Below are 26874 nucleotides of genomic sequence, written 5' to 3' on the forward strand. Positions count from 1 at the left end.
TAGCATCCTGAAACAAGATCTGACTGAAAATTTGTTGGATTTATCACAAAGCCATCTCAACAAATCTGAATCAGAAATCACCAGTTTCACTATGGATAACAATTCAAGAAGACCAATAAGTCCCTTAAATTCCTTCTACACGGTGGGGCCCAAGAAACTTCCTCACCTTGAATAGAGAAGTATTTATCCACCAACACATCTGCTTCACTTGCTACCCCCGCTAAAAGTGGAAATACTTCACTCGATATTTCATCTCCTAGCCATTTATCCTCCCAAAACCTAATCTTCTTTCTGTCTCCCAAGAAGAAACCTATCCCTTCCCAAACTTTGCCTTTAATTGAGTTGATGGCCTTCCATAGAGAAGAAGACCTATATAGTGAAGACGGCTTAATCCACCAGCCCCTACCTGCCACCCCATATTTCCTCCCCGCCAGTTCTCTCCAAAAAGCACCCTCTTCCGCTCCAAATGTCCACACCCGTTTACCTAACAAAGCTATATTTATAACCTATAAATCCCTCGGTCAAGCACGCCCATGTTCTTTTTGCTTACAGACCTCCTCCCATTTGATAAGATGAAACTTATGCCTTCCTTCCACTCCCCTCCATAAGAAATCCATCCTTATTTCTTCTCACTAAGGACCGATTTCAGACATTTGAATAGTGACATGAAATAAACCGGGAGACTAGACATTACCGCCTTAATTAGAATTAACCCACCACCCATAGATAAATATCGAAATCTCCACTGAGCTAACCTACTCACAAATCTCTCCATCACTTTATCCCAAAGCTGTTTTGTTGGTTTTCCAATATATAGAGGAAGACCAAGATACGTAGTAGGAAAGGAACTCTCTCTATGCCCAAAGATCCAAGCAAAAAGCCCAACTTCCTCCTAGCACATGCCTACCCCCAATAACTCATTTTGTTAATATTCACCATTAACCCAAGAACCCCTCAAAGTTAACTATAATTGATCTAAGATTCTCCTCCTTACAGCTGCCTCACCGAACAATAATGTATCATCTGCATGCTGCAAGTGTGTAACCTAAAATTCCGAATTGTCCACCCTGAAACGTTCTATCAATCCCACATCCTCCTCTCTATCTAACATTTTGTTGAGAGCTTCCATGACCACCACAAATAAATATGGTAAGAGGGGATCCCCTTGACGTAATCCTTTGGAGGACGGGAAGAAGCCATTTAGAGATCCATTAATCAAAGCTGAGAACTTTTTGGAACTCACACACATTCAAATCTAAGATCTCCAATTTCCTCCATAACTCAGTCTACCCGACATGTAATCCAGAAAATTTCCAAACCATGTGATCATATGCTTCTTCAATATCCAGTATCCATATCACCCCTTTAGATCCTCCTCTTACAAGAATCTATGCATTCTTGTGCCACTAGCACACTATCCACGATCTGTCAGCCTTCCAGGAATATTCCTTGTGTTATAGAGATAGCTTCACCCAACACTACGCTAAATGTAGAACCAAGCACCTTCGCCAGAATCTTATAAGGACTTCTCAACAGGATGACTGGTTTGAAACCTCTAATACACTCGGCTCCTTTTTTTTGGATTCACTACTATAAGGGAGGCCCCTAATTCATATGGAATACATCATTTCTCATAACATTCATTTATATCCTATGATAAGAGGCCTTTACAGAAGCTAACCATAGAGTTGCATATCTTCAATTTCCCCTCCATTCTCTCCCCTTCCACCACTAATGAAATTATCTTATTGGCTCACACTCTAGCATTTGCTATGGCATGAAAGAATTTTGTATTCTTCTCTCCTTCTTTTAGCCAAGTAGCCTTCGATCATTGGATCCACTCGATCTCCTCTCTCAATCCATCATTGTACTTTGTGTTATGGACTTCTCTCGAAGCTCTTTCCTCTTCCGAGACCTCATAACCTTCTTCTTTTACATCCAAGGTGTTCTGTAGTGGGCATAACGGTGTCCACCGTTAAGGATACGCTGAATTGGTGTAACGGGCGATATAGGGGGCGTAACGAGCGATATGCCTATGTATCGATTAAATTTAAAAAAAAAAAAAAAATGCTCCAAAAAATATGGGAAAATGTTCAAAAAATCCCAAAAATTATAAATATTCCAAATATGCATTCATTTAAAATTTTGAACATGTTTATAATAGTGTAACAGTCCAATCTTTGGTTGGAATGAAAACCTTTTTTATTTAATTTTCTAACTATATAATGTCTATATAAATTTACTATGAAGAATGTAATACCAAAACATCTCATGTTTTCAGGTTTTACTATTATTTATACTATTATTCACATACATTCCATTTTAATATATAGAGTTTAGGGACTTTTGTATCCTATTATGTAATTCATATACCTAATAATTTGAAATCATTTTCCCCCATAGATAAAATAAATAAATTGGGGTAAATAGTGTTGTCGATTTGGGGCTATTTTCGGGACCACTCAATGCCCCAGATTAGCCTCAAATTAATGCAAGCGATTGGCATTTATCCCACTAATGGATTGGTGGAAATTTATTGAACAGCGAAGAATGAAAAATATCAAATGGGCCTCAAAATAACAACTGTTCGCAAATTAATGGTGAAAATTGTTCAAACAATTTAATTTTGGGATTGTGACTTAGCAATAATGGTCCCAAAATTTAATTGGTTAACTTTGAGTTGATATCTACCCCATGTACAAATTTTTAGGGCCATGTACGTGGGGCCCACTTGATTATGCATTATATCCATGTTGTCCATCCATTTTGCCAACTCATTAAAGCGCATGGTTAAAATATGAGGTAGATCCAGATCTCAGGTGGACCACCGGTGGGCCTATATTCATGTCGTCAATCAGTTTTGCAAACTCATTTTAAGGCATGGTCCAAAAGTTTAGGTAGATCTAAATCTCAAGTGGACCACTAGTGAGTATCGCCTTAAATGTGGGGCCCACCTCAATGCATTTGTTGTATATCCATGTGGTCCATCCTTTTTGCCAACTCATTTTAGGGCATGGTCCAACAAATGAGGTAAATCCAAATCTCAAGTGGACCCTGTGTTCGAAGTATCAGTATTGCTACAAGTTTTGTTGACCGGGGATACGAAAACAATGTTGATATCTCCAATAATATCGCTGATAATCGGAAATGCGGGGTAACAAGGTAAAAACGGTGGAATTTTAAGGGAAACTTCAGGAGATGTTAAAATGTACATATTTGCATATTTAGAAATTTAAAAAAAGAAATTGCAAAAGGAATGCATGCATAACAAGTTTCCATTTAATAGGGCTTTAAAAGCATGTGTTTTTGTAAGAAATCAATCCAACCATCCCATCTGGCCTATTTAACCATCCAACCTTCCATCAAAACATCCATCGATATTGCAAAATATCAACAACACATGATATTTCACTGAGAAATCATCAACAATTGAAAAGGAAATGGAAGATTGTGGTCTCGATATCGCGCATGTTGCGATATCGATAATATCGAGATATTATCAATATTATCAATGACGAATTGAACACTACATACAACCATGTGGCCATGAAAAAAAAATTTGAAATAAAAAATTTTCTAATAAACAAAATTTTGATGATATCAATTCGCTGATGATATTATTGAAATATTATCGATACACTTATGATACAAGCATTACCTAGAATTTACATAGTCGAAAATATTGATGATATTGATGCATTGGTAGTACAAGCAACGCCTAGAATTTACATAGTTAAAAATATTGGTGATTACATTAGTAATATTGATACGTTGGCAATACTTACTGATACAATGCTAATACCAGGAATTTCTGATACTACCGGTGTTATCGGTATCGCTAAGCTGGAGATAAAGATAATATCGAAGATAATTCGAACACTAAGTGGACCACACGGTACGGATTGAATTCCCACTATTAAAAATTTCTTAGGACCAGTCTTTAAATTATCGATGATAATATCAAATTATCATCGATAATATCGGTTTCGCTGCACCTGCGATAAGTATTCATTTTTCTTTCAGATGTCGGCGACATCTCGCCGATTTTATCGTTGGAGTCGGAAAAAAGAAAATATCATAGATAAAGTCGCACTTAACACCTTCAATGGCTATAGCCCCTTGCGATTTTTTCGATATAAGCGGCCCTTTTATCTTGAAATATCACCAACAGCTGAAACTTGACAGTGTGCACCTGCATGCACCTGTGTAAACCAGTGGAAAATCGAAAAAAAAGAAGAAGAAGAAGAAGAAGAAGAAGAAATAAAACGAGCCTTCTGCTTCTTTTTCTTCTTCTTCCACCTCCTCTGTAATATGCGTAACTCCATAAAAAAGAAAAAGGATTTCTTATTCCACCTCCTCTGTAATATAAGTATTTTATCATCTCCCAATGTTTCAATGAAAAATTCTAGTCTTCCCATGTTTCCTCCGCATGTCCAATTATCAGCGATATTATCGGCAATAAAGATATTGCTTTCGTATCCCCAACCAATGAAACTTGTAGCGATACCGACAACTCGAGCATTGCTTAGGACCAAAGTTGTTATTTGTGTTCTCCCTTCATCCAGGTTTATGTGACCTTATAAACAGGTTCGATCGAAAATAAACATTATATTGGGCCCTAGGTAGATTTTAATGGTGGGCATTCAATCCCAACTGCAAAGTCCAATTGAGATTTGGATCCCTTCATTTCAAGTACCAAGCCCTCAAATTAACCAGAAAAACTGATGGACAACATGGATATACTACACAGAAATCAAGGTGGGCCCCACGCAATGAAACAGTGCAAGTGCAATGTGCTACGTACGTTACATAGCATTTAAAAATAATAATAAGTGTGTGGCCATGAAACAGCTACGCAGTCCATTCATTATTTCTAAGAGAGGGAAACTGAAAACAAAAAGAGGGACTGAGAGAGGGAACTAAAGAGAGAGAGAGGATCGCACCATAGGAAGAAAGAAGAAGAAGAGAAGCAGTTGCTGCTGCCGCCGCAGCAGCCCAAGAATAAGAAGAAAAGAAGAGAAGAAGAAAACGAAAAAGTTTTTTTTTTTTCATTTTTTCTTTTCCCCTTTTTCTTTTCTTTTCTTCTTCTTTTCTTGTGCGTAACAACAGTTATGGGACTGTAAAGGCCGTTACGACCCCGTAACAGACCCAAAAAACATAGGTCCTCCACTTGTTTAGAATACCTTGTTTACAGCTAAACGATGAATTTCTTGCAATATTCTATCTCCTCCACTTGACCTCCCAATGTATCTTTCTTCCAACCGCATATTTTCCTTTTTTAACAATTTAAAATTTTGGAATCATATGAAAGTTGCACCTCCTTGGATCGTGAGGAAGACCACCAATCTGCCACTTTGTTTGAGAAACCCTCTACCTCTAACCATGCCAGTTAAAAACGAAAAGGTTAGGCCCCCAATCCTCCTCATCAATTTCTAACAATATTAGATAATGATCAAATAGAGGTCGTGACAAACTTCCTTGGAACACTAATGGAATTCTGTCAATCTATTCTAGCGAAAGCAAGAAGCAATCTAATCTTGATTTAATTACCTTAGCCTGCCCATTTGTCCATGTAAACCTTACTTCAACCATCGGTAGATTTATCATTTTGTTTTGAAATTCAATTTGAAAATTTCCTCATACTACCAGTCATCCTACCCCCATTTGATTTCTCATGTGGGAACCTGATCACATTAAAGTCTCCTTCCCACGCACCACGGCAATAACCATCTACTTTGACACATCCAATTCATCCCAAAATTTTGATCTCTGTCTTCATCCCGACTTTTAACATCAAGGAAACCGAGAATTAACCATTCCAACTTTCCTCCTTATGCAATGTATTTGAGTTCCAAATTACCATCCTTCATGTTTATCCCACCATAATGAATTTACTATACCATGATCGATTTCCTGCAATTTAGTTTCTTGAAAATTTTCCATATGCACTTTGTATCTTTTTGCACGTCCTACACTTGAGCACTTTTCTGTAAACACCCTAGGCCCATCACACTCCAACTAAACACCTCACCAGAATCCAAAACCGACTCCCCTCTTGCTCGTGATAGACTGTTTTAGCTCCACTTTCTGATAAAGCCTCGTCTTTATCTTCAACATAGGGAACTATTTGAAACTCTGCTTGCACATTCATCTCCTCTCTTCCAGATTGTAGACTATTCAACTAGAGATTGTAGAATCTTCAGCTAGTTTGAGAGCTCATTCCTATCCTCTTGTGCTTCACTATCGACATATGTGGAGAAAGCCCCCACAATGTTATTTTTTAACCTTGATGACTCACGAATGTTTCGAATTCATCCTCCGAATCCATTTCTCCTATACCTTTATTAAAGATTATTCTGACTTTGAATCCTTTATAAATCCCTGTTTTGGTTTGTTTGTTAATGCTTTCTTTAAAGGATCTACCATCTCCCAATCCTCTCATCTCCGAATCAGGTAATCACGATGATGATGTCGCAGCCCTTTGATCATCCACCACCATCTTTTTATATATCAGCCTCCTTTTCTCTTTCCAGGAACCCCCCTCTCTATTTTTGACCTCTAGTCCGAAACAAGCTTTCTGCGCTACAACTTTTTCCCTCCAAAACTCTCCCCATTTAGCATGTCTCCTTATCCACCTCCTCCTACCACATCCGAACAAACACAAAACCCCGAAGATTGTTTTGAGTTTCGTTCTCGAGGTATAACAACCTTCATAACCTTTGCGGCGTGTCCGAACACCCGCTCAAAATTAATCGGCATCCATCCAGCTGAAATGTTCTACAAACAATGTAGGATATTCCGAGAGCCCCTTTTAAACCTTGTTCCATTTTCCTAATTTTTGAATTTGTTCCTTGCAACTGTTGTCCAATCCCCTATGAATCATTTTCCTTCTCATCCATCCTTTCTCCTTCGAAAGAAGATATTTTCTCCTTCCCGTTATCAGCATAGGAATTTCCTACAGTTTATGTCTGTCCTTTTCCTCCATTTCCTTGTCCTTCGCTTTCGTTTTTTTTCTCACCATTCCATTCTCTCCACTAGCAGTCCTCTACCAAGTCTATTATGAGTCATTTTTTCTCAAATCGGGCATTGCAGCCTTATGTTTGCCACGGAGGAAAGTCTAGCTAGCGTGTGCATCGGAGAATGAAAAGGCTTATAGTTTCATTTTTTTTCTTGAGAAAAGAAGGAGATTCAATGAAGATGAGATAAAAGGTGGGATTGAAGGGTTCTGGTGGGATTTTAATTGTCTCCCAAATGTTGAATGGAGAATGAAGAGAAACTAGAAAAAGATTTAGGTGTGGAAGAGAGGAGCTTTGGTTTCAAAATGTTTTTAAGTACAGATACGTGTTTCTTCCACAACATTGCTAGAGAAGAAGAAATCGGATGGCGGCAAAGATCGTGCACGGTGTGGCTGAAAGAGGGGGATAAAAATACATGTTTCTTCCACAACACTGCTAGTGCAGGGCCCGCTTTAACAGGATATCCAGACTTGTACTTGACGGGCTCCATACTTCCAATGAGCAAATTAGCGACTCTGTCGTGTCCACTACAAGAGGTTGCTTTCTATTGTTAACTGGGGGAGACCGAAATTAGATGGTCTTCACTTTCATTATCTTTCTGGGGCAGATGCGACTTTCTTAGAGAGAACAATTTCGGAAGAAGAGGCCAAATCGGTTGTGGGTTCATTGGGTGGGAGAAAAATCCCGCGGGTTGGATGGGTACCATATTGCTTTTTTTCAAAAGTTTTGACACATAGCGGGGACGGATGTCACGGACTTTATGGTGGAATTTTTGGAGAGTGGTTGCATGTTGGTAGAGCTTGAGGCAGCCTTTATTGCCCTAATTTCATAAAATAAAATAAAATAAAATAAAGGAGCTGAGGAATTGAAAGACTTAAGACCAGTTGGTCTTACCGACAGCCCGTACAAAATTTTGGCCAAAATTCTTGCTTCGAAGTTCAGGGAGTGCATCTCCAATGTGGTAACGGAAAATCAAGGGGCCTTCGTGTCCGGAAGACAAATTCTAGATACTTTCTTGATAGCTCATGAATGTGTTGACTCTAATTTCAGGGAGAGGAAAAACGGCCTCATTTGCAAACTAGATATCGAGAAGGCTTACAACCATGTGGATTGGAATTTTTTGGATTATATACTTGGGAGGTTGGGTTGTGGCATCAAGTGGAGGGACTGGATAAAAGCTTGCATTCAATCGGCCTCTTTCTCCATACTGGTAAACGGCTCTCCTAAAGGATACTTCAAAAGCTCTCGCAGTCTTCGGCAATGCGATACTTTATCGCCTTACCTATTTGTGGTGGTGGTTGAGGCTCTTAGTAGGATGCTCAAAAAATGGTGAGGAAAATGTGCTCTTATCATGTAGCATATCTCCAATATGCAGATGACATGCTTCTTTTTTGCAAGCCGAAGGTGGAATATGTTTTGAACTTGAGGAAGATTATAGTGTGCTTTGAGGCAGTATCGAAGTTGAAGATAAATGTAGGGAAGTCAGAGATGCTTGAGATACACCTAAATCACGAGGAGTTGTCCTGAATGGCCCTTGTTTTTGGATGCCAAACTGGGTCATTCTGGATTTCTTATTTGGTTTTGCCTCTCGGTTTAGGGAAACTGGCAAAGCATATGTGGGTGAGATGGTGATTGAAAGGTTAGATTGGAAGCTCTCAACGTGGAAACGCAAGTATATGTCTCCGGGGGCCCGCATTACCTCGATAAAGTTGGCATTCGCATAATATGCCGTTGTATTTTATGTCGTTATTCAAGTGCCTGACATTTGTTCTGGACGAGCTTGAAGGGAAAAAGGGGATAGTGAAGGGAGAAAGTTCCATCTCCTAAGATGAGAGAAGGTCTGCAAACCAATTGGGGGGGGGGGTAAGAGGGGACTCGGCTCTGCTCGAGAAGTGGATTTGGAGATTCGACATCTCATGAACTCGGCTCTGCTCAAGAAGTGGATTTGGAGGTTCGACGTGGTGGAAGAGTGGTTATGGAGAAATCCGATTGTAGCAAAATATGGGATGCAGGAGGGAGGTTGGTTTGTTAAGGTTTCATCCACTTATAGAGGTCCAAGCATATGGAAATCAATTATGGGAATGTATCATTTGGTGAGCAGAGGCAATTCCTTCAAAGGTGGGTCTGGCTCTTGGATTAGATTTTGGATGGATACTTGGTGTGGCACTCAGCTGCAACAAGATTTGTTCCCTCCTCTTGCCAAGCTAGCACCGGACAGGCATGAGCGTGTGGTGGATTGCTACGACAAGAGGGAAAAATTATCAGGTGCACCCCTGATGAAGAAATATGTTGGATACCAAGGTGGAAGATTTTCTTTCATTATTGAAGCTTCTACATTCGATGGTCCCAGACCCTCACCTTGAAGATTGTATGGTGTGGGCAGGAAGTATATCAGGAAAATTATCGATTAAAGCTCTTTTTAGGTTTATTTCCAAAACGCCCTCCCATAGGCAGCCGAATCGCCCCTTCCATTATTGGTTCTATGGAGCTCCCCCAAGAGTTGTTGCTTTTCTCTGGTTGGTGGGTCGGAAAAGAATCCTAACCATAGATAATCTCCAGAGAAGAGCGCTTGTGCTGCCAAACATTTGCCTTGTGTTCATGGGAAACAAGGAATCGATCGATCACCTATTTTCCATTGCCATTTTGCCTCTACAATCTGGGAGTTCTTCCTTTCATATTTGCCTAAGCCTGTGGAGTAGCTTCTCTGGGCTTGGCATGGTGGGGGTGGAGGGAAGGTGCGGAAAGCGGAATAGTGGTTGCTCGTTATGGTGATAATGTGGGTCATTTGGGGGGCCAGGAATGGGCGGTGCTTTCAAAATATCATGAAAGGGGAGAATGAAGTAATTTTTAAAATTAAAAGGCTCGTGTCTGAATGAGCTGTTTATGTTAAAGAAGTCTTGGCCTTCTTGTCTTTTTGCGTTTTAAGTTGTTGGGCTTGTATTCTTTCGCCTCGGTGCTTTCTTAATAAAATTATCGTTATCATTCAAAACAAAAGTACAAATAGGTAGGAAGCGGAAGCAAGAGAATGAATCCAAAGCGTGATTTAAAACAAGATTATCTAGTTAAACAATTAAAATAGTTGAACTAAAATAAAAATAAAAAATAGTAAGGGACTAAAAACATGAGTCATAGGCACTTCTCTTAATAAAATATCCGTTACCATCTAGAAAAAATAAAAGTTAGGTATTATTTGAAGAAGTAAACAAACCAGGACACAAAATCAATAACAACCAAGCATCTCTGATATAGTACAGTTAAATAAATGCACTACGGTCATACAAAATCATGAAATGAAATTTTATTCTATCATGGTATGAAAAGAAAATGTTTAATGAATGATGAATACCATAAAAAAGAAGCTTAGGAATAGCTCCATGTCAGGAATTTAATCCATCGTGAGGTTTTCAATGTCTAAAAATTTAACATTAGTACCATACTACCATGTGCAATCTCTTCTCATTATTCACTATCTTAATAATCCAATCATATAAACCAAAATAGAAATGACTACAACTTCTGGAATGTTTAGTTAAAAAACAGTAACTCACCCATCTGTTGGAATATTTGAAGTAGTCATCTTCACAGGAAACAATGGATGTGCCACTGTCAACCAAAAACTGAAAATTGCAAAATATCATATTAATGAAACTCTCAATCCGCCAAGAAAAAGAAAAAGATGGATTGATTACAATAAGACATCTGCAACAGCCAAAACACCATTATGAACCAAACTGAACTGAATATCTCCCACCAAAATGATTAGAGATAGTTGGCAACTCAATGAATTTGTAAACCTTCAACACCATTATGAACCAAACCGTATTATCTCCTACCAAAATGATTACAGATAGTTGGCAACTCAATGAATTTGTAAACCATCAACACCCACATAGGAGAGATTGGAGAAAACCGCATGTATGGTAGCTTTTAGAGTACTCAGCATAATCATTTCATTTTTCTTTAGTTCCTTTTACTAAGCACCCACACACACATGCAGCTGACTGCATGGCATACACTGCAGTTCAAGAGTATGTGAGGAATGGTTACATGTAGCCGACCGCATGGTAAGTTACACTGCGGTTGAAGAGTATGCAAGGAATGATCACATATAGCCGACTGCTTGGTAAGTTACACTGCTGTTGAAGACACGCAGCCATACACACGAGAGCACATACACTGTGTGAGGAATGATCACATGTAGCCGACTACATGGTATGTTACACCACAGTTGAAGATGCGTGCACATACACGCACGTAGCCGACTGCATGGTAAGTTACACTACAGTTGAAGACATGCACACACAGACAAAAATAAAGATCTAGTTCTGGTGCTCTTTCATTATCTTTATAGTTAATCTTTCCCTATTTTTCCTATTATTTTAGGTTGTATTTGGCTGCACCCAAATATCATGAAATTTCACTATTAGTCATTGTAATTTAGAGCAAAATATCATCAAATTTCTTGATATTTAGTGCAACCAAGCGCAACCTTAATTAAAGATCTAGAAGTAGCATGTATCTTACAGTTCAAGCTTCAGAGGCGTGAATGCTACCCTACACGATATTTGCTATTTAAAACATTGGTGCAATGCTGCCATCGAATCCATCCATCAAGTGGAATCAAGTAAAGCATGCCTTCAATTGAGCCGAAACTCATCCGATCCAAACCTGACTCTAATTCTCCAAACCATGGTCTAAAGACCCATTTGGAACCCAACAGACACCAAGACTTGTTTGGATCCGGGGTCTGGGTCCTCAAAAGCGAGATCCAACCCAATAGGTTCAGGACAAGGTCTGGATCCGCAAAAACAAGATGGGGACGCAGATTCAGCAACACCCATATAGGTACTCAAGAACCCTACCCAAGGTTTACCGTTGCGGTAACGGTGCCCACCGTTAACGATACGGTTACGGGCTGTATCGGCCCCATAACAGTCAGAAATTTTTATGTTATAAAAAAATCCAAAAAACATATTCATTAAATTCAAAAATTTCTAAATATTCCAAATATGCATTCATTTATAATTTTCTAACTATATAATAAAGTCATATTGGGTAGTTTGATGAATTTATGAACCTGATAGCCTAGAATTGACTGCAAAACTCATAGATTTAATTTTCTAACTATATAATAATAATGATAGATATATTAGAATGAATTTAGCATCAAAATATCTCACATGTGCAGGTGAGGGTTCGATTCCCCTCCTTGCCTTTACCTGATACACGTGGTTGTGGGTGATTGTGTGTATCCGCATGGATTAGTCTCACTTCAAAAAGAGGCGGGGACACCCTGTGTCTTCAAATATATATATATATATATATCTCACATGTGCAGGCATTTACTAATTTTTAAAAATTGACCGAAAATATTCCAGAAATTAAAAAAAAATACAAAAAAAAGGAAAAAAAGAAAATCAGTTGCAGAATCTATAAAATGCACATTCGTATGTTCTAATTTGAATAATGCATCATATTTAACCATAACAATAGAGATTTTAAAAATATATATATAAATACCTATTTCTAAAGATTTCTCAGAAAATGTCCCATGGGGCATCAATGTAACAAAATCCTTGAAATAACTTGTTTTGATCCTCAAATTCAAGCTAAGAGTGGTCGTAATTTGCAATAAAATAGTTTAGAAAAGAATTTGGAAGAAAAAAGTGCCAAAAATGAGATAAATTGCAACTTAAAAAGACAAAAAAAAAAAAAAAGCATTTATGACCGTTATGCCCTGACCATTATGGGGCAGTAACGGCCGTTACGGCCCCCGTAACTGCCGATCCGAGCCAAAAAGTCACCGTTTCGACCCTCATATTGCGTAACAGACTTGGCCATTACTGTTACGTAACCGATTTTGTACACCTTGATCGAACCTAACCCATCCCAAATTATCCTTGTTATGTTTCTCATAGAAACTGGAAAGGGATACAACACACTTGGTTGCCCCAAATACAAAGAGGAGGTTCCAATGTGTCAAAGGAGATGCCGTAAATAGGGAGATCTAGCAACCAACAAAAAGTCCTTATTTGCATCCCAAAACACTTGCTATCACATATGATTGAAATTTTGTACCAAAGAAATTGCAAACTAAGACTCCAGTGGCGAATGGGTGATCGCGCTTTTGAAAGAAGTGTTGACCAGAAAACACTAAAATAATAATCCTAACAAACAGGGTTGAAGGTTCAACAAGTCATTTATTGGAATAAGAAGGTGTTTGAAAATGTTAACAAACAAAGAAAGTTTGAGAGTATGTTCATACATACATACATACATACATCCATCTGTACCTACCTACATACATACATATATTCTGGAGTATTATTGGCCATTGGATAGTCACCACATGGACTCATCCTAGAAATCCGTCTAAAGTAGCTTGAAGGTTCTTGAGCCTAAATAAAGGGTAAAGCTCCTCATTTGGTAGGCACCTCAGAAAGCTGGAAGCATTTTTGCTCTAGTCCTATACAACTAGTTCTCTTGCCCTCAAGTCCCTCTTGAGCATGTTATCTTCTTTTCCAAGTAACTTAGCTTTACTTGGGCGGAAAGTTGACTCATCGACAAATAGGGTTGTGAGTTGAGTCCCACACATTCTACAGTTAGGATAGCATCCAGGCAATGACTTCCAGCTAAAACAGCTTCCGGAACTGACTAGGGAATAGTTAGCCAGTTATCTTCATCAGCATTTAAATTCTAGTACCTAAATCGAAGAATATATTCACCTCAATTTTTTTGGAGTGGGACCAACTACTTGCAAAGATTGTTTGAAGTAGCAGTCTTGAAATGCTACTTTGCTTAGAAAATCAAAATTGGTACCACTCAACACAACTTTTTCCCTTTTAGATGATTTGTCCCTCTCCCAACAAGAACCAATACAACTTGAGCAAAACAAAGTCAAATCAAATAATATTTTGTGGCAAGCTTGCAAGTAGTGTTTTCAATATCGGTATCAACGCATGTACGCACTCTTGGCATATGGAAACATAAAGCATATTGCGTTGGAAATATCGCATGTATCACTTAATGTATCGCTGTGTTTTTGAAAACGTTGGGAAACATGGGAACTTGGTCGAATTTTTCAATGAAACTTCAGGGGATGCTAAAAAAGACATTAGTACACACTTGGAACTCGAAATATCACCCAAAAAAAAAAAAAGTACACATAATAAGCTTCCATCATCTAGGATCCTAAACTATGCATTGTTTGACGAAAGTTATCCAACTATATTCAAAATCAGCTACTGTAGCTTATAAATCATAGATGATATGTATGAAAACAAAACCAATACATTCAAAACCCAAATCTGTCTTACAACGAATAGTGCATTTATTTAAAATATGAATAAATATTATTTTTTATAATTTCAAAAATATTTTTATTTGAAAATAAATAAATGAGTCTGGTTGAAGTTAAGACCAGCTAACACTCATAATATATATATATATATATATATATATATATATATATATATATATATATATAGTCATGCTCACCTGCGCGCCTGTGCGCACCTTTGTACGTGTGTCATGGTCCATGTGACGTGGCACCCCATGTAACCCTAGTGCCCAACTTTCAGCCTGATCCAAAACTCTAGTCGGCCATAGAAAAGAGAGGCAAATCAAGGGAGGTAAATGTTTCCTTTTCCCATGGCCCACCAGAGTTTTGGATCAGGCTGAAAGTTGGGCCCTGGGGTTTTCATGGGGTGCATCATCACGTGGACCATTCAAATTTTGCGCTAACATCACATATCAACAAGTGCTCACGAGTTCACAAGAGAACTAGTGTGCAGCTGAGCATTTCACTTATAAGGCATAAATAACATCTAAGGCAGTGTAATCTTTTTTGAAAATAAAATTTATTTTAATCTATTTTTCCAATATTTTTAATTAAAAAATTCAAAAACTCCAAAAAGATCAATAAATCTGTAGATTAGCCACCAAGCACTCATATGTGATTTTTCCACACTCTAATTCCAAGTTAAATGGATGAAATCAGGAAAAAATCCCAAATTCGCTCATATTTCCAAATTTGAAAATCAGTGGTCAAAATCCATGATTGAGCATGCTCCTTTTCTTTTTTTTTTTTTTTTTGAAAGATGATAATTGAGCATGCTAAACATGTAAATCAAGGATTACTAACTTTATTCCGGAGATTCCAGGCAACTTAACAAGCAAAAACAGTTTGATTAGTAAAAACTCACCGATTAAGTTTCTAGTACCACACACCCTTCAATCTCGCTTTCCACACTCAAATCCCATTCTCTCCAAACAAATGAAAAGGACTGGTTAAAATCCCTCAGCAACATAATCCTAGTACAAAAAATTCAGAGAAATTTTCTTTTTTGATTTTCTTGCAAATTTCCCAAAATTTTCAGAAAATCTGCTTTTTTACAGATTTTTTTTGCGAATTTCTCAATTTTTTCAGAAAAGGGACGCATGCAAGTGTGATATTGTCGATACATGTAAATTTATCAAAAGCAAACCGACGCAAATGCAATATTGTCGACACATGCAATACATATAGACGATATGGAGGAACTTACAACAGCGCCATTTCCAGAATATCGCAATGCATCGATATATTGACTTGTGATATATCACGATATCGACCAATACTGAGAAGTTTCACAACTATAACCCAGTTTTGTATTGGCCCTGTGTGATATGGATAGTATCAGCTGATACTGAAATCACTGCTTGCAAGATCAACACAATCAAATATGCTAATGTCAATGTTGGCTAACGTGATAAACATACATTGCAACCAACTAAAGAATTCAAGAAAGTAAAGAAAATGAAAGTTAATCCAGACATGTTATTCTGATTAAGCGAAAGAATTAAATATATGATGAAGAAAGCATTATAGTTATTCCCAAAGTTATTTCACTTACACAAGCAATGCATACATACATAGATACATATGTATGTGTGTGTATCCAAATCAAAGAAACAGAGAAGGAAAAGCCGAGGATGCAAAAAGTGAGAAAGAGAGGATATAAGTTGGCTCTATTTCCCTGATTATGGAAATTAAATATCAAACCAACGAAGTTCATCGGTAAGACATAGGATTACAATGTTATCCTTTTCACAAAAGAAAACTGAACAAAATTATTTCTGATAAAACACGAATAATTATTAATCAGGAAAGAGAATATTGCACTCGAAATAAGCTTGGTGACTTTGAAGGTAGAGAATATGGCATAACAGAGCTTAGACGATCAGTTGCATCATAGAAATCACATAGATTCACCAAACTTGACAGAAATCACATCAATTGGCTAGAAAAAAGAAAAAAAAAATAGCTATCATGCAGGTTCAAGTGAGAAATATTAAAGTCAAAACTTAAAAATTAGGAAAGCATTTTTCCAAAATCCAGATGTAGCATTCATGTAACGTAATGATGTGGCTCTCGGGATCCATTTATAAACTGTCGAGTCAGTTACACAAACTCTCAAGGCCCCAGAATAAACGATTTCAAAGGATGTAAATTTCTTAATTTTCACCATCCAATCAAGAAACTTATTTTTACAAAGTTTAGCACGGGACAACCTGTGAAAGTTTGTGAGGCCACAATATCACAAGGCAGATCATTCATAGCTCCAACAAAAATGTAGAGATGCAAGTCCAGAATATAAAATGAAACAAAAACAAGAAGTTAGCAGGTTAAGTTACCATTAGCATGCATGTACATATATGCATAAAACATACAGATGTATGAATGCATGTACAAAGTATCACACACTAGTTGCCCGAAAGTGCTATTGTCCTACTAGTGCATGATTGCTACATGCCATGTGCGTATGACATCCAACCCGACCAAGTCGTTGACCCCAACATGAAGAATGCTTGATGGAAAAATCAGACCAATCCGCTCACCATGTGGGCCACACCATCGAAAGCAATAGACAATTGCCTATCTGACTCAGAGTATGTGTGGCCCACTTGATGAGTGGATCAGTCTGATCTTTTGTGCCATGTGATCTGCATGGTTGGGCCAAGCAATTATATAAGTTTTGTGACATATATAGGGAAAAAATATTTACCACCTATTTGTACACCGAAAGAAAGTTAAACTAGCTTATGGAAAAGGGAAGAAACATACGGATCTGCCCGGTTGAGTCGACATATTTCACAATAAAATTGAGATGGAACTTCAGGTTGAACACTTTCCATAGGTTTCTCAGGAATAATAACGCAACCCATATGTTGCCAAACTTTACATCGTGGATCTTCACACTAGGATCAGCAAATGGCATCAATCATGAACAGAAAAAAGTTAGATGTCAATGTTAAGATTATAGGTGCATGAATGTGAAGTAGGAGCAACACTTGGTTAGGAGGATCATGCAACTAAGGTTAAATTAAACAAGAAAACGCACTCTTTATGGATGAAAATTAAAGATAATATCAGCCATGGTACTACAAAAGAATTTTTAAAATTTTTTTTTTTTTAAAAAAGCATTTGTAACCAAATAAACCTAAGATGTAAATTGTAACAATATTGTTATATTTTATGATGTTATCTGAAGGGGATGTAAATTGTAACAATATTGTTATATTTTATGATGTTATCTGAAGGGGTTTGGTAAACGTCAACCTTGGTAAGAGTTGCATAGAGTCAGAGAGCAGGATATACCACGATTTGGATAGAAGGCTAGGTCGTTGTGGGGGGCTGGCTTTTCATCCAACTAAACTCCACTTTCAAATGTGAACCCCCAAGGAGACATCGTGGATTAAATTGCAAACAGGTAAGAAAGTAAGCAAATGGCTACTAGGAAAAGCGAACATCCATTCTCGGGTGATATTACACTTATCGACAAGTAATCCATCTAATAGATGTCTTTATTTCAAATATCAAACCCAAATTATGAAAAGCTGAAAAACATTAAGCGTACCTTCTTAGAAAAGGAGGCAAGGGCACAAAATTCTACTTGTGAGTTGTATATGGAATGCAGGTTGTCCTTATGAAAGGATGTCTTTATTTCAAATATCAAACCCAAATTATGAAAAGCTGAAAAACATTAACAGTACCATCTTTGTTTTCTTACATTTATTAATGATATGAATTGACTTTGAAATACTTGCATCACTCTAGTCAAACAGTGCATAGATTATGACCTAATACAAAGGAAAGCTATTATGTGGACTTGTTTTTTGTGATATTTTAATATCTAAGTGTGTATTGATGTCTGTTTTAACAATCCTTGAGTTTCATTGAAATTTTTTACCATTTTCCCAATGTTTCCCAAAAACAGCAATACATCCGATATTTCCCATGCAATGACCAATATGTTTCCATATCCCAAAAGTGAGATACATTTGTCAATACCGATATGGAAAACATTGCTCGCAATCACCTAATGAAACCCCTATCATTCTCCCAACACGATTAATTAACTCTACGGTCCATCATACCGCAAGCCATAATACTAACACTACCTTTATCAAAGACCAAACTTGCTAACAAAGGGATTTCATCGCTATTGTGTGATGGAACCAAATGACATGTAGCCAAACTCAAAATCTCCAAGTCCATCGAAGAAATCACCATGGTTGCACCACTCTCGAAATTGTTGAGGGCTAAGGACTAGATCAGATGAATAATCAAAGATTTTGTCATCAATGGGTTGTCATCCCGGCAAAGTTCAAACATGTCTAGACCCTTCCTCTACACCTCTCTGCTCTATTCCACAGCCTTTGCTCCACCCCAAGAGTCATCTCCTAAAAATCATTACCAACTGGATTAACAATAATTGCTAGACTTAATTGTTTCCTCTAAAGTCGAGCTCAGCTGATCATCTGCCGCTGAACCCGATTTTGATTAAACAGATTCCCTATTCTTTTCTTTCAAAAATTTTGGCATGTTGTTAAGAAAGATGTCATGGGCTTTCTTGAGGAATTCTGGGAGCAGAGTCGTCTATCTACTGAGATAGGATCCTGCTTCATTGCCCTCATTACTAAAGTAGAAGGCACCAAGCATTTGAAAGACTTCAGGCCAATTAGACTTATAGGGAGCCCCAACAAGATCTTGGCTAAGATCCTTGAGACTAGATTCAGAGCAGTCCTCTCAAGGGTGATCTCAGAAAGTCAAGGAGCTTTCGTTGTGGATAGACAAATTTTGGACAGCGCTTTCGTGGCCCACGAGTGTATTGATTCCTGACACAAAGACCTGGAAATTGAAAAGGCGTATGACCACGTTGCTAGGAATTCTTAGACTAGCTGCTTGAGCTGGTGGGATGCAGCCGAAAGTGGAGGGGGTGGATTAGTGAATGTGTGCACTCAGCTTCCTCTTTAGTCTTGGTTAATGGGTCGCCAAAAGGCTTCTTCAAAGCTTCTAGGGGCCTTAGAGAGGGGGACCCTCTTTTGCCTTGCGGTCATTAGGGAGGCACTCAGTGCCATGTCAGCAAAGGGAGTCGAAAATAGGCTTTTTAGCAGTTTTGAAATATCTACGAATGGGAGTTAGATCTCACATATCTAGTATGCGGACGATATTCTTCTCTTTTGCAACACAAAGGAGTCGTCTGTGGATAATATCCGAAAAATTCTGGTTTGCTTTAAAGCTATTTTTGGGTTAAATATTAATGCGGCGAAGTATGAATTGCTTGGAGTGCATGTTCTTGACAGAGACCTAGATCAATATGCTAGCATCTTCAAGTGCAAACTCGCCTCCTTCCCTTCTCTATATATAGGTTACCTTTATGCATAGGGAAGCCAACCACACACCTTTGGGATAGGGTGATTGAAAGAATAGGGCGGAAATTGGCCTCGTCAAAATGCCAGTATTTGTCCTCGAGAGGTCACCTAACTCCCCTAAAGACAGCTTTATCTAATATGCCGGTTTATTTTATGTCTCTATTCAAATGCCCCAAATCTGTGTTAGATAGGTTAGGGAAATTGAGAAGGGACTTTTTATGTAATGATGTTGCTGAAATAAATTTCATTTGCTCAATTGGGATGAGGTTTGCAAGCCAATAAGGGAAGGGGGGCCAGCCTTAAACTTTTGGATGTTGTGAACATAGCCCTTCTTGGGAAATGGATTTGGCATTGTGGTGGAGAGAAAGGAAGACTTTGGAGACATTTGATAGCCTCCAAGTACGGCACGCAAGGAGGCTGGTTTGTGAGGAACTCTTCCCTTTACAGAGCTTCGGCAGTGTGGAAGGCGGTGGCGGCTATTGAACACTTGGTCAGGCATGAGATTTCCTTCAGACTTGGTAAAGGGACGTATTCACTTCTGAGTTGATCCATGGTGCGGTGACTAGGCTCTCCAAGATCTTTTTCTGAGGATTGCACCCCTCACCCCCAATCACTCCATTTGCATGGCGGGTTGCATTTCTATCGTTAAGGGATTGGTCATTTAGCCCCCTCCATGCCATAGGGATTTCTTGGACGACGAGATCATGGAGGTAGTTGATTGTTTGGATCTTATAGAGAGTATCAGGCCTGCAACAAATGAAGATGGTTCTATATATTGGCAGAGACTCTAATCCGGAAGGTTCTTGGTGAAGTCCTTCAAGATGATGTTAGAATCCCATTCCCCTCAGTCCCCTCCGCACCTGTTTTACTAATGGTTCTATGGAGCCCCTCCTAGTGCGGCGGACTGTGTTTGGCTCCTAGGACGAAGGAGAGTTCTTACGATTTATAACCTTCAGAGGAGATCCCTTGTCCTCCCTAATATTTGTTTGATGTGCATGGCAAACGAGGAATCGATTGATCATTGTTTCATCCATTCTTCATTCGCCCAAAAAGTTTGGGATCATCTCCTTAGCTCGATGCAAGTCAATGATGCCGGAATCTGTGAGGGGAGTAGCTTTGGGCTTGGCAATGGAGTTGGCAAAACTGGTAAGGCTATTTGGATAATGGTCGTTTGAGAGCCCTTATGGTGAGCCAGAAAATGGCGTTGTTTTAAGAACGAGTGTTCGAGTGTCGAAGACATTATTTGTGAAGTCAAATTTTCACTTACGGGTTGGGCGGGCTATGTTAAGTGCGCCTCGGGCGGACTTCCTCTTTGCTTTTAGTTTCGTTTCAATTTTGTAGGTTGTTTCTTTCTCCACGTTTTTGCGGCTTTTAATAAAGTGTTGTTACCGCTTTAAAAAAACGATTAGACCACCGGCATTTGCACTAGTATTGTTGCACCTAGCAGATCAAGTTATATCTATCATGAACTTGTCGAGATTCACGTCCACCACCCATTGACCCCCTTTTGGCCCACCCATCCCACATTCTTTCCTTATCCCAATAGGGGTCTATCCAACTTCAAATTCAATAACCCTAGCTTCACAACCCCTTGAGAGAATAATTCTACCCTTGGGTGTGGGACTAATTAAGAATACAAGTAAATAAAATAGGAACCCCCGCACTTGTCTCACCCACCACGTCTTAAAATTAAAAGGGCAAACAACCGTTGTGGAGACGAATGTGATATGAAAGTCATGCCCAGCTTGAGGGGGAGTGTTGAAGTGGGACCCTTTGTACTTTGTTTGGTCCTACGGACTACTGCATATGTTCTCCTATTAGTTTATTAATATAAATTAGAGAGGGGCGTTCTGGAACCCTAATCTCTCAATTAACCCTAAATTAGAGTTCAACATGGTATCGAAGGCCGTTCATTGAGGACATCACCTATCTTCCTCATCATCATCGAGCCACAATTAGTGAACCCATCACAACCACCTCACTCCCCCGTCACTGAGAGCATTTGACCCATGAAACCCTACCTCGCCGAGACCCACCGCTACCACCCTCCCTGCAACCCTCACCCACCTACACCTGTTGCGAGCCCGCTTTCCCACTACCCCACCCATACCTTTATTGGATTGTTAAACCAAAGAAACAAAATTGTGGGAAACTGTAACTTGTCTGATTTCTCTCATAGCAACTAAATAAATAAATAGATGAGATTGGAGATATGTAGAGATCTATAGAGATGAAGAGATCCGTATAGATACATACCTAAACAAATATTGAAATAACCCTAATCTAATTAGATACCCTAATTTGCCCTAATATACTCTAACAAACACGTTGAAATGTCACAATTACCACCCGACAAACCAACAGTGCTATAAAACGTCCTCACCACTATTTAGTGGCGCACAAGCCATGCCATTCTATTCACTGCTCTCTCTACCTCCCCTGCTATAAACCCATTCTCATCCTCGAAAGCTACCTAACCTCACCGATGGACCTCCCCTCTCTGTTTCTTTGACTACTCTTTCCCTGCCACTCCATGCTAAATTTTCACAAACATTGACAAGTCTTCAACACAAACATCTTCCGATTGGTAGTGGGATGAGTTTCTTCTTCTGAATTTTAAACCTCGCAAAACACAACTCTATACTTCATGAATAAAAACTACTTCCCCGATGCAGGAGCCAACAACACTTAACACATCACGGATAAAAAATTCCAATGGAAAATCCCACTACCAAATCCTTATCACCTATAATGCAAGCACCGACCAGTTGCTCCAACAACATGACTAGGAGATTGGGCACTCCCTAATCACCTCAGTCAAATATATAAACTTGCCCATATGCATATTTGGGCAAGAGGAGATCCACATTGTTTGTTAAGGCTCTTAATAACACAACCTTCTTCCAAACCACCACATCTACACACTAGCCACACACCAAACTCCTGGATTGCAGTGTCATCCCCTACTAAGACCACCATGCTCCACTCCAAAGCCTTCCAAGAGCCATGGATGGGTGGATCCTCACTTTACTTCCATTGACTAACCTCCAAGCCCAACAACCATATTTCCAAAACAAACTTTCATCTCTACTTTGATCATTCTTCTCTTCTTCTATGAGTTTTGTTCATTTTCAAGGACCACATCATGGAATTATTTGAATCATTGTATTCTTGTCTCGGCAAACCCCATGACTACACCTTTAAATCCCCCAATATCTTCAGTTTTCTTTCTTTAGATCCCACTGGCATTCATATTGAATCTTCTGCATATGATTGATCACATCTGGCCATATATTGCTTTCTGCATAGAAATTCTTTTACTGGATGACCATTTGTCATTCAGCTTATTCACAGCAATCTCGACTTCTTCTGCCTTGTCTATTCTGACAAAAGTGAATCCTGGAATCACTGTTGAACCTCTCATTCACAGGATAACCACCTTCATGACCTTACGAAATGTCTCAAAGGTTCTTTAATAATTTGCTTCTGACGATTCCTCCATAAAGCTTTCCACTAACAACAACGTTGGAAACTCCTTCGCTTCGCGATGATTCCGCCTAATGTATCAGCTTCCCCTAGTTCCTCTTTAGTGCACCAATGAAACACATTCCTCATCTCGATGGTTTGGATGAGATTATTGTGTGGTAAATAGAGGTAAATCAGCAACAATGACTCTTCACAAGTTAATTATGCCTCGAAAAACGTGATTGCATGCATGGAAATTGGACGGATTGCATCTGATTAAATTTGTGGTCCCTCAGTGATGTATGTGTTTGATCCACGCCATCCATCCATTTTACAAGCATCGTATTTTCCTTCCTCGGTTTCATCATCAGAGCCTTCCAAAGAGTGTGCTGTCAACGTCACATGGAGGCATTTCTAATGAATTACATGAGTAAATATTAATTGCTTATTTACCGTGCGGTAATCTAACCCAAACAGGCCCTAAATTTAAGAACTTCAATGCTATCAAACTTATGTAAAGTAGAACCACCATTAATTGTAGTCCATCCTTATATTTTAAGCAGCTTTGCTAAGCCCACATGCATCTAGAAGGCACTCATTTACACGCCACACATCTACCAGCATAGCTCAATGGTTTGAGATCCAATCCATTCATTTCATTGGAGAGGTACCAATTTGTAGATGCTCTTTCCAAAGAATAAGGTCAGTCCCTAGTTACATATTCACAATTTATGAAAAAGTATGTGGATAAAAAACAAAACTTGGCTTTTGAAGTTTTTTAACTGATCCGAGTGCCTCTAAAATCGTGGCCCAACTGCTGAATGGACAAGATTTATTTTCATGCACTAACATCTACATCATCAAACCCACCTGATGGACGGCTCAAATATTGCACCTGCACATCATGCTGGGACACATAGTGGAGTGTGCATTAGCTGCCTTTATACACAAGCTATAGGGCTTTGCAAAGTTCTAGTTTAAGTTTATTGACTTCATAGCACATGCATTGTTTATTAAGCACCATACCATCTCCTAATTTTTGGCTTGAAGAAAAGGCGATGGCTAATGCATCTTTATACATGGCTTGAACCCGACTCAATGGTCACCTTAAATGTAACACATGAAAGAGACTTGGGATAGGTCATCAATCTGCATTCAAGGTGGTTGGGTCCTTACTCTTACTCCGGTGGCAGACTCTTACGAGTTTCGACACCTGGTTGAGGGTTCGAGTACCCATAGGTGGTGAAATCCCACCATGGCGTGAGTGTGTGTGCATGTGTAAAAAAAAAAAAAAAAAAAAATTACCTCCCAACAAACCTAGAAGGATTCTACAGCATAATTTGCAAACACAATAGTAGCCCTCACCCACTCAACCAGTGTTCGAAATATTGATATTATCGGTATCGTGGGCCAGCGATACCAAACTGCCTAGAAGTATTAAAAAAAAATTAAATTAAATCCTTGATACCGACGATATTGCAATTTATCGTCGATATCGGCGATATATTGAACGATATCATGCGTTTTTCTTTTGTATTTATACCAAATATCATCGATATCTGTCGATATTGACAATATCATGTGGCAATTTCTTCACCTCTCAAAAAAAAAAAATCCGAAATTTTAAAAAATTACCCATTTTCCTTCAAAATTCTTTCTTCTAAGTTAGTCTTAGGTGGATTTCGATCCATCTTGATGAAGATTTTGAGAGGAAAAGAAGAATTTAAAGCCAGAATCAACTTAAGTCGTTGCTCAATCAGTGAGATTTTTTCCATTTCGATCTATTTATTTTGGTGTAAATCATGTAAAATGAAAAGAAATCTTTAATTCTTTATGGAATGCATGGAAAATCAAGGATATCCATCTTCGATTTGGAGATTTGGGTGTAGGTGGGCCGATTTGAGGTAAATTGGGTAAAATTCAAAATTTGCCCAATTTCGCCCAAAATTTGTTGCAATGTTGTACTCCAGACATGCAATCAAGCATGTATGAGGCCTGATCTACTGATTTGTGAACTTTTTGTCAAATTTCAGAAAAAAAAATAATTATTTTTAATTAAAAATTAATTAAATTTTTTAGTAAAATATTTTTTAAATTTACATTCAACCGGCTATGAATTGAGACTAATTTCTAACTATTTAGGAGTGTCTGATGAAATGATCATCGCAAACACTCTAATTTCCAAATTCAAGTGTAGGTGAGCCGATCTGGGGGGAAATTGGGGAATTTTTGAAATTTCCCCAATTTCGCCCAAATTGGTTGCAATGTTGCACCCTAAAAATGAAATCAAGCATGTATGACGCCTGATCTACTGATTTGTGAACTTTTTCTCAAAATTCAGAAAAAGATATATTTATTTTTTAATTATAAATTAATAAAATTCAAAATTTCCCCAATTTTGCCCAAACTGCTTGCAATGTTGCACACCAAACATGTATGATGGCTGATGGAGAGCAATATCGATACCCATGAGTAGTATGTATATGGAGGGTGGTAAGGATACCTAAGAGCTCCATCTATGCCCATCCCAAATCCATATCAGCCACATACTGTGACTATTACACATTACCCATAAGTGGGCGTATTGGTTCAATTCATAGAGAATGATTACCAACGTTATGTCAATGAGTATTTTAATTAGTATCATTCTACTATGACCCGGGCATAGTACTGTGAATTTCTTGAGCAACAGTATTATTCTCAATGCTGTCAAGATGGAGACAATGATTACGAGCCACTGCGGAACTCTATGTGGGTCTAGGCCAAAGTCAGTCACATCATTGATAGGTATATTTTTTAATTTCTACTTATTTTGCTTTCGAATGAATTGGTTGTGTTTTCATACATGTATTGATACATTTATAAATGTTATGCATTCAATTTAAATATAGTTGCATTAGTTCATTCAGACAGCACATAGCTTATGATCCTATACAAAGGAAACCTATTATGTGTACTTCTTTTTTGAGATGTTATGATTTAAAATGTATTAAGGTCATTTTTAACAATTCCTAAAGTTTCATTAAAAAATCAACCATTTTCCCAATGTTTCCCAAAAAGAGTGATAAATTACCTGATACAAATGATACAGTCTTGTGCAATAACCGATACATATCTGTATCCCAAGTGTGTGATACATAACACGATACTGATATTTCGAACACTACACTCAACTACAAGCCATTTAGCCTTCCAAAAGACCTCTTTCAGAAACTTTTTATTAAAAAACCACCAAGGAGATCAAAGGTGAGAAAGAAAACACCTCAAAAAAGAACAACTATAGCCTGAAAAGATACGGGAATTTTCAGACATCAACGGCCTTTAAACAAAAGGCTGATCCATCACATCCCACTTGATCTTCATGACCACCTCTAGCTCCGAATCACACGAAACCAAGAAGAGAATACGAAGAATGCACCAAAGTCTAGCACGGTGATAAAGCCACCAAATATTCCGATTATGGTCTCTGCTATAAAATTGGCTTAATATAAAGAAATTCTTAATCATGAAAATCTTTTAACCACCCTAGAGATGCCAAAATAGATCAAAGAACTTCCACCAAATTTTATTGGCAAAGCTACAGTGCATGAATAGGTGATCAACAAATTTTGCAACGCTAAGGACAGATGATATACCCATTCGAAATGATAATTTGCCTTTTTTCATGTTATAAATTGTAAGCACCTTGTTTTTCCCA

At 38.3% G+C, this 26874-nt stretch overlaps 1 protein-coding gene across 4 annotated transcripts in view; it reads right to left on the reverse strand.

The window, feature by feature from the left end:
• The window catches only part of LOC131243356 (E3 SUMO-protein ligase SIZ1), a 92285-nt gene that overhangs the window by 35195 nt on the left and 30216 nt on the right, over positions 1–26874 (reverse strand). For 3 of the 4 annotated variants that reach the window (XR_009170032.1, XM_058242667.1, XM_058242668.1), the window contains exons 6-7: positions 17122–17255; positions 10565–10633 (exon numbers count right to left, since the gene is read on the reverse strand). Coding sequence is in view for 3 of the 4 variants with exons in the window: in XM_058242667.1 (XP_058098650.1) it covers positions 10565–10633; positions 17122–17255 (203 nt within the window). In the remaining variant the exon portion in view is untranslated. Of the gene's footprint in view, positions 1–10564; positions 10634–15562; positions 15589–17121; positions 17256–26874 lie in introns of those variants that run through there. The other variant, XM_058242669.1, reaches the window with a different exon arrangement.

Source organism: Magnolia sinica, chromosome 4 (assembly GCF_029962835.1).
Source record: "Magnolia sinica isolate HGM2019 chromosome 4, MsV1, whole genome shotgun sequence".
Lineage (NCBI taxonomy): Eukaryota > Viridiplantae > Streptophyta > Magnoliopsida > Magnoliales > Magnoliaceae > Magnolia > Magnolia sinica.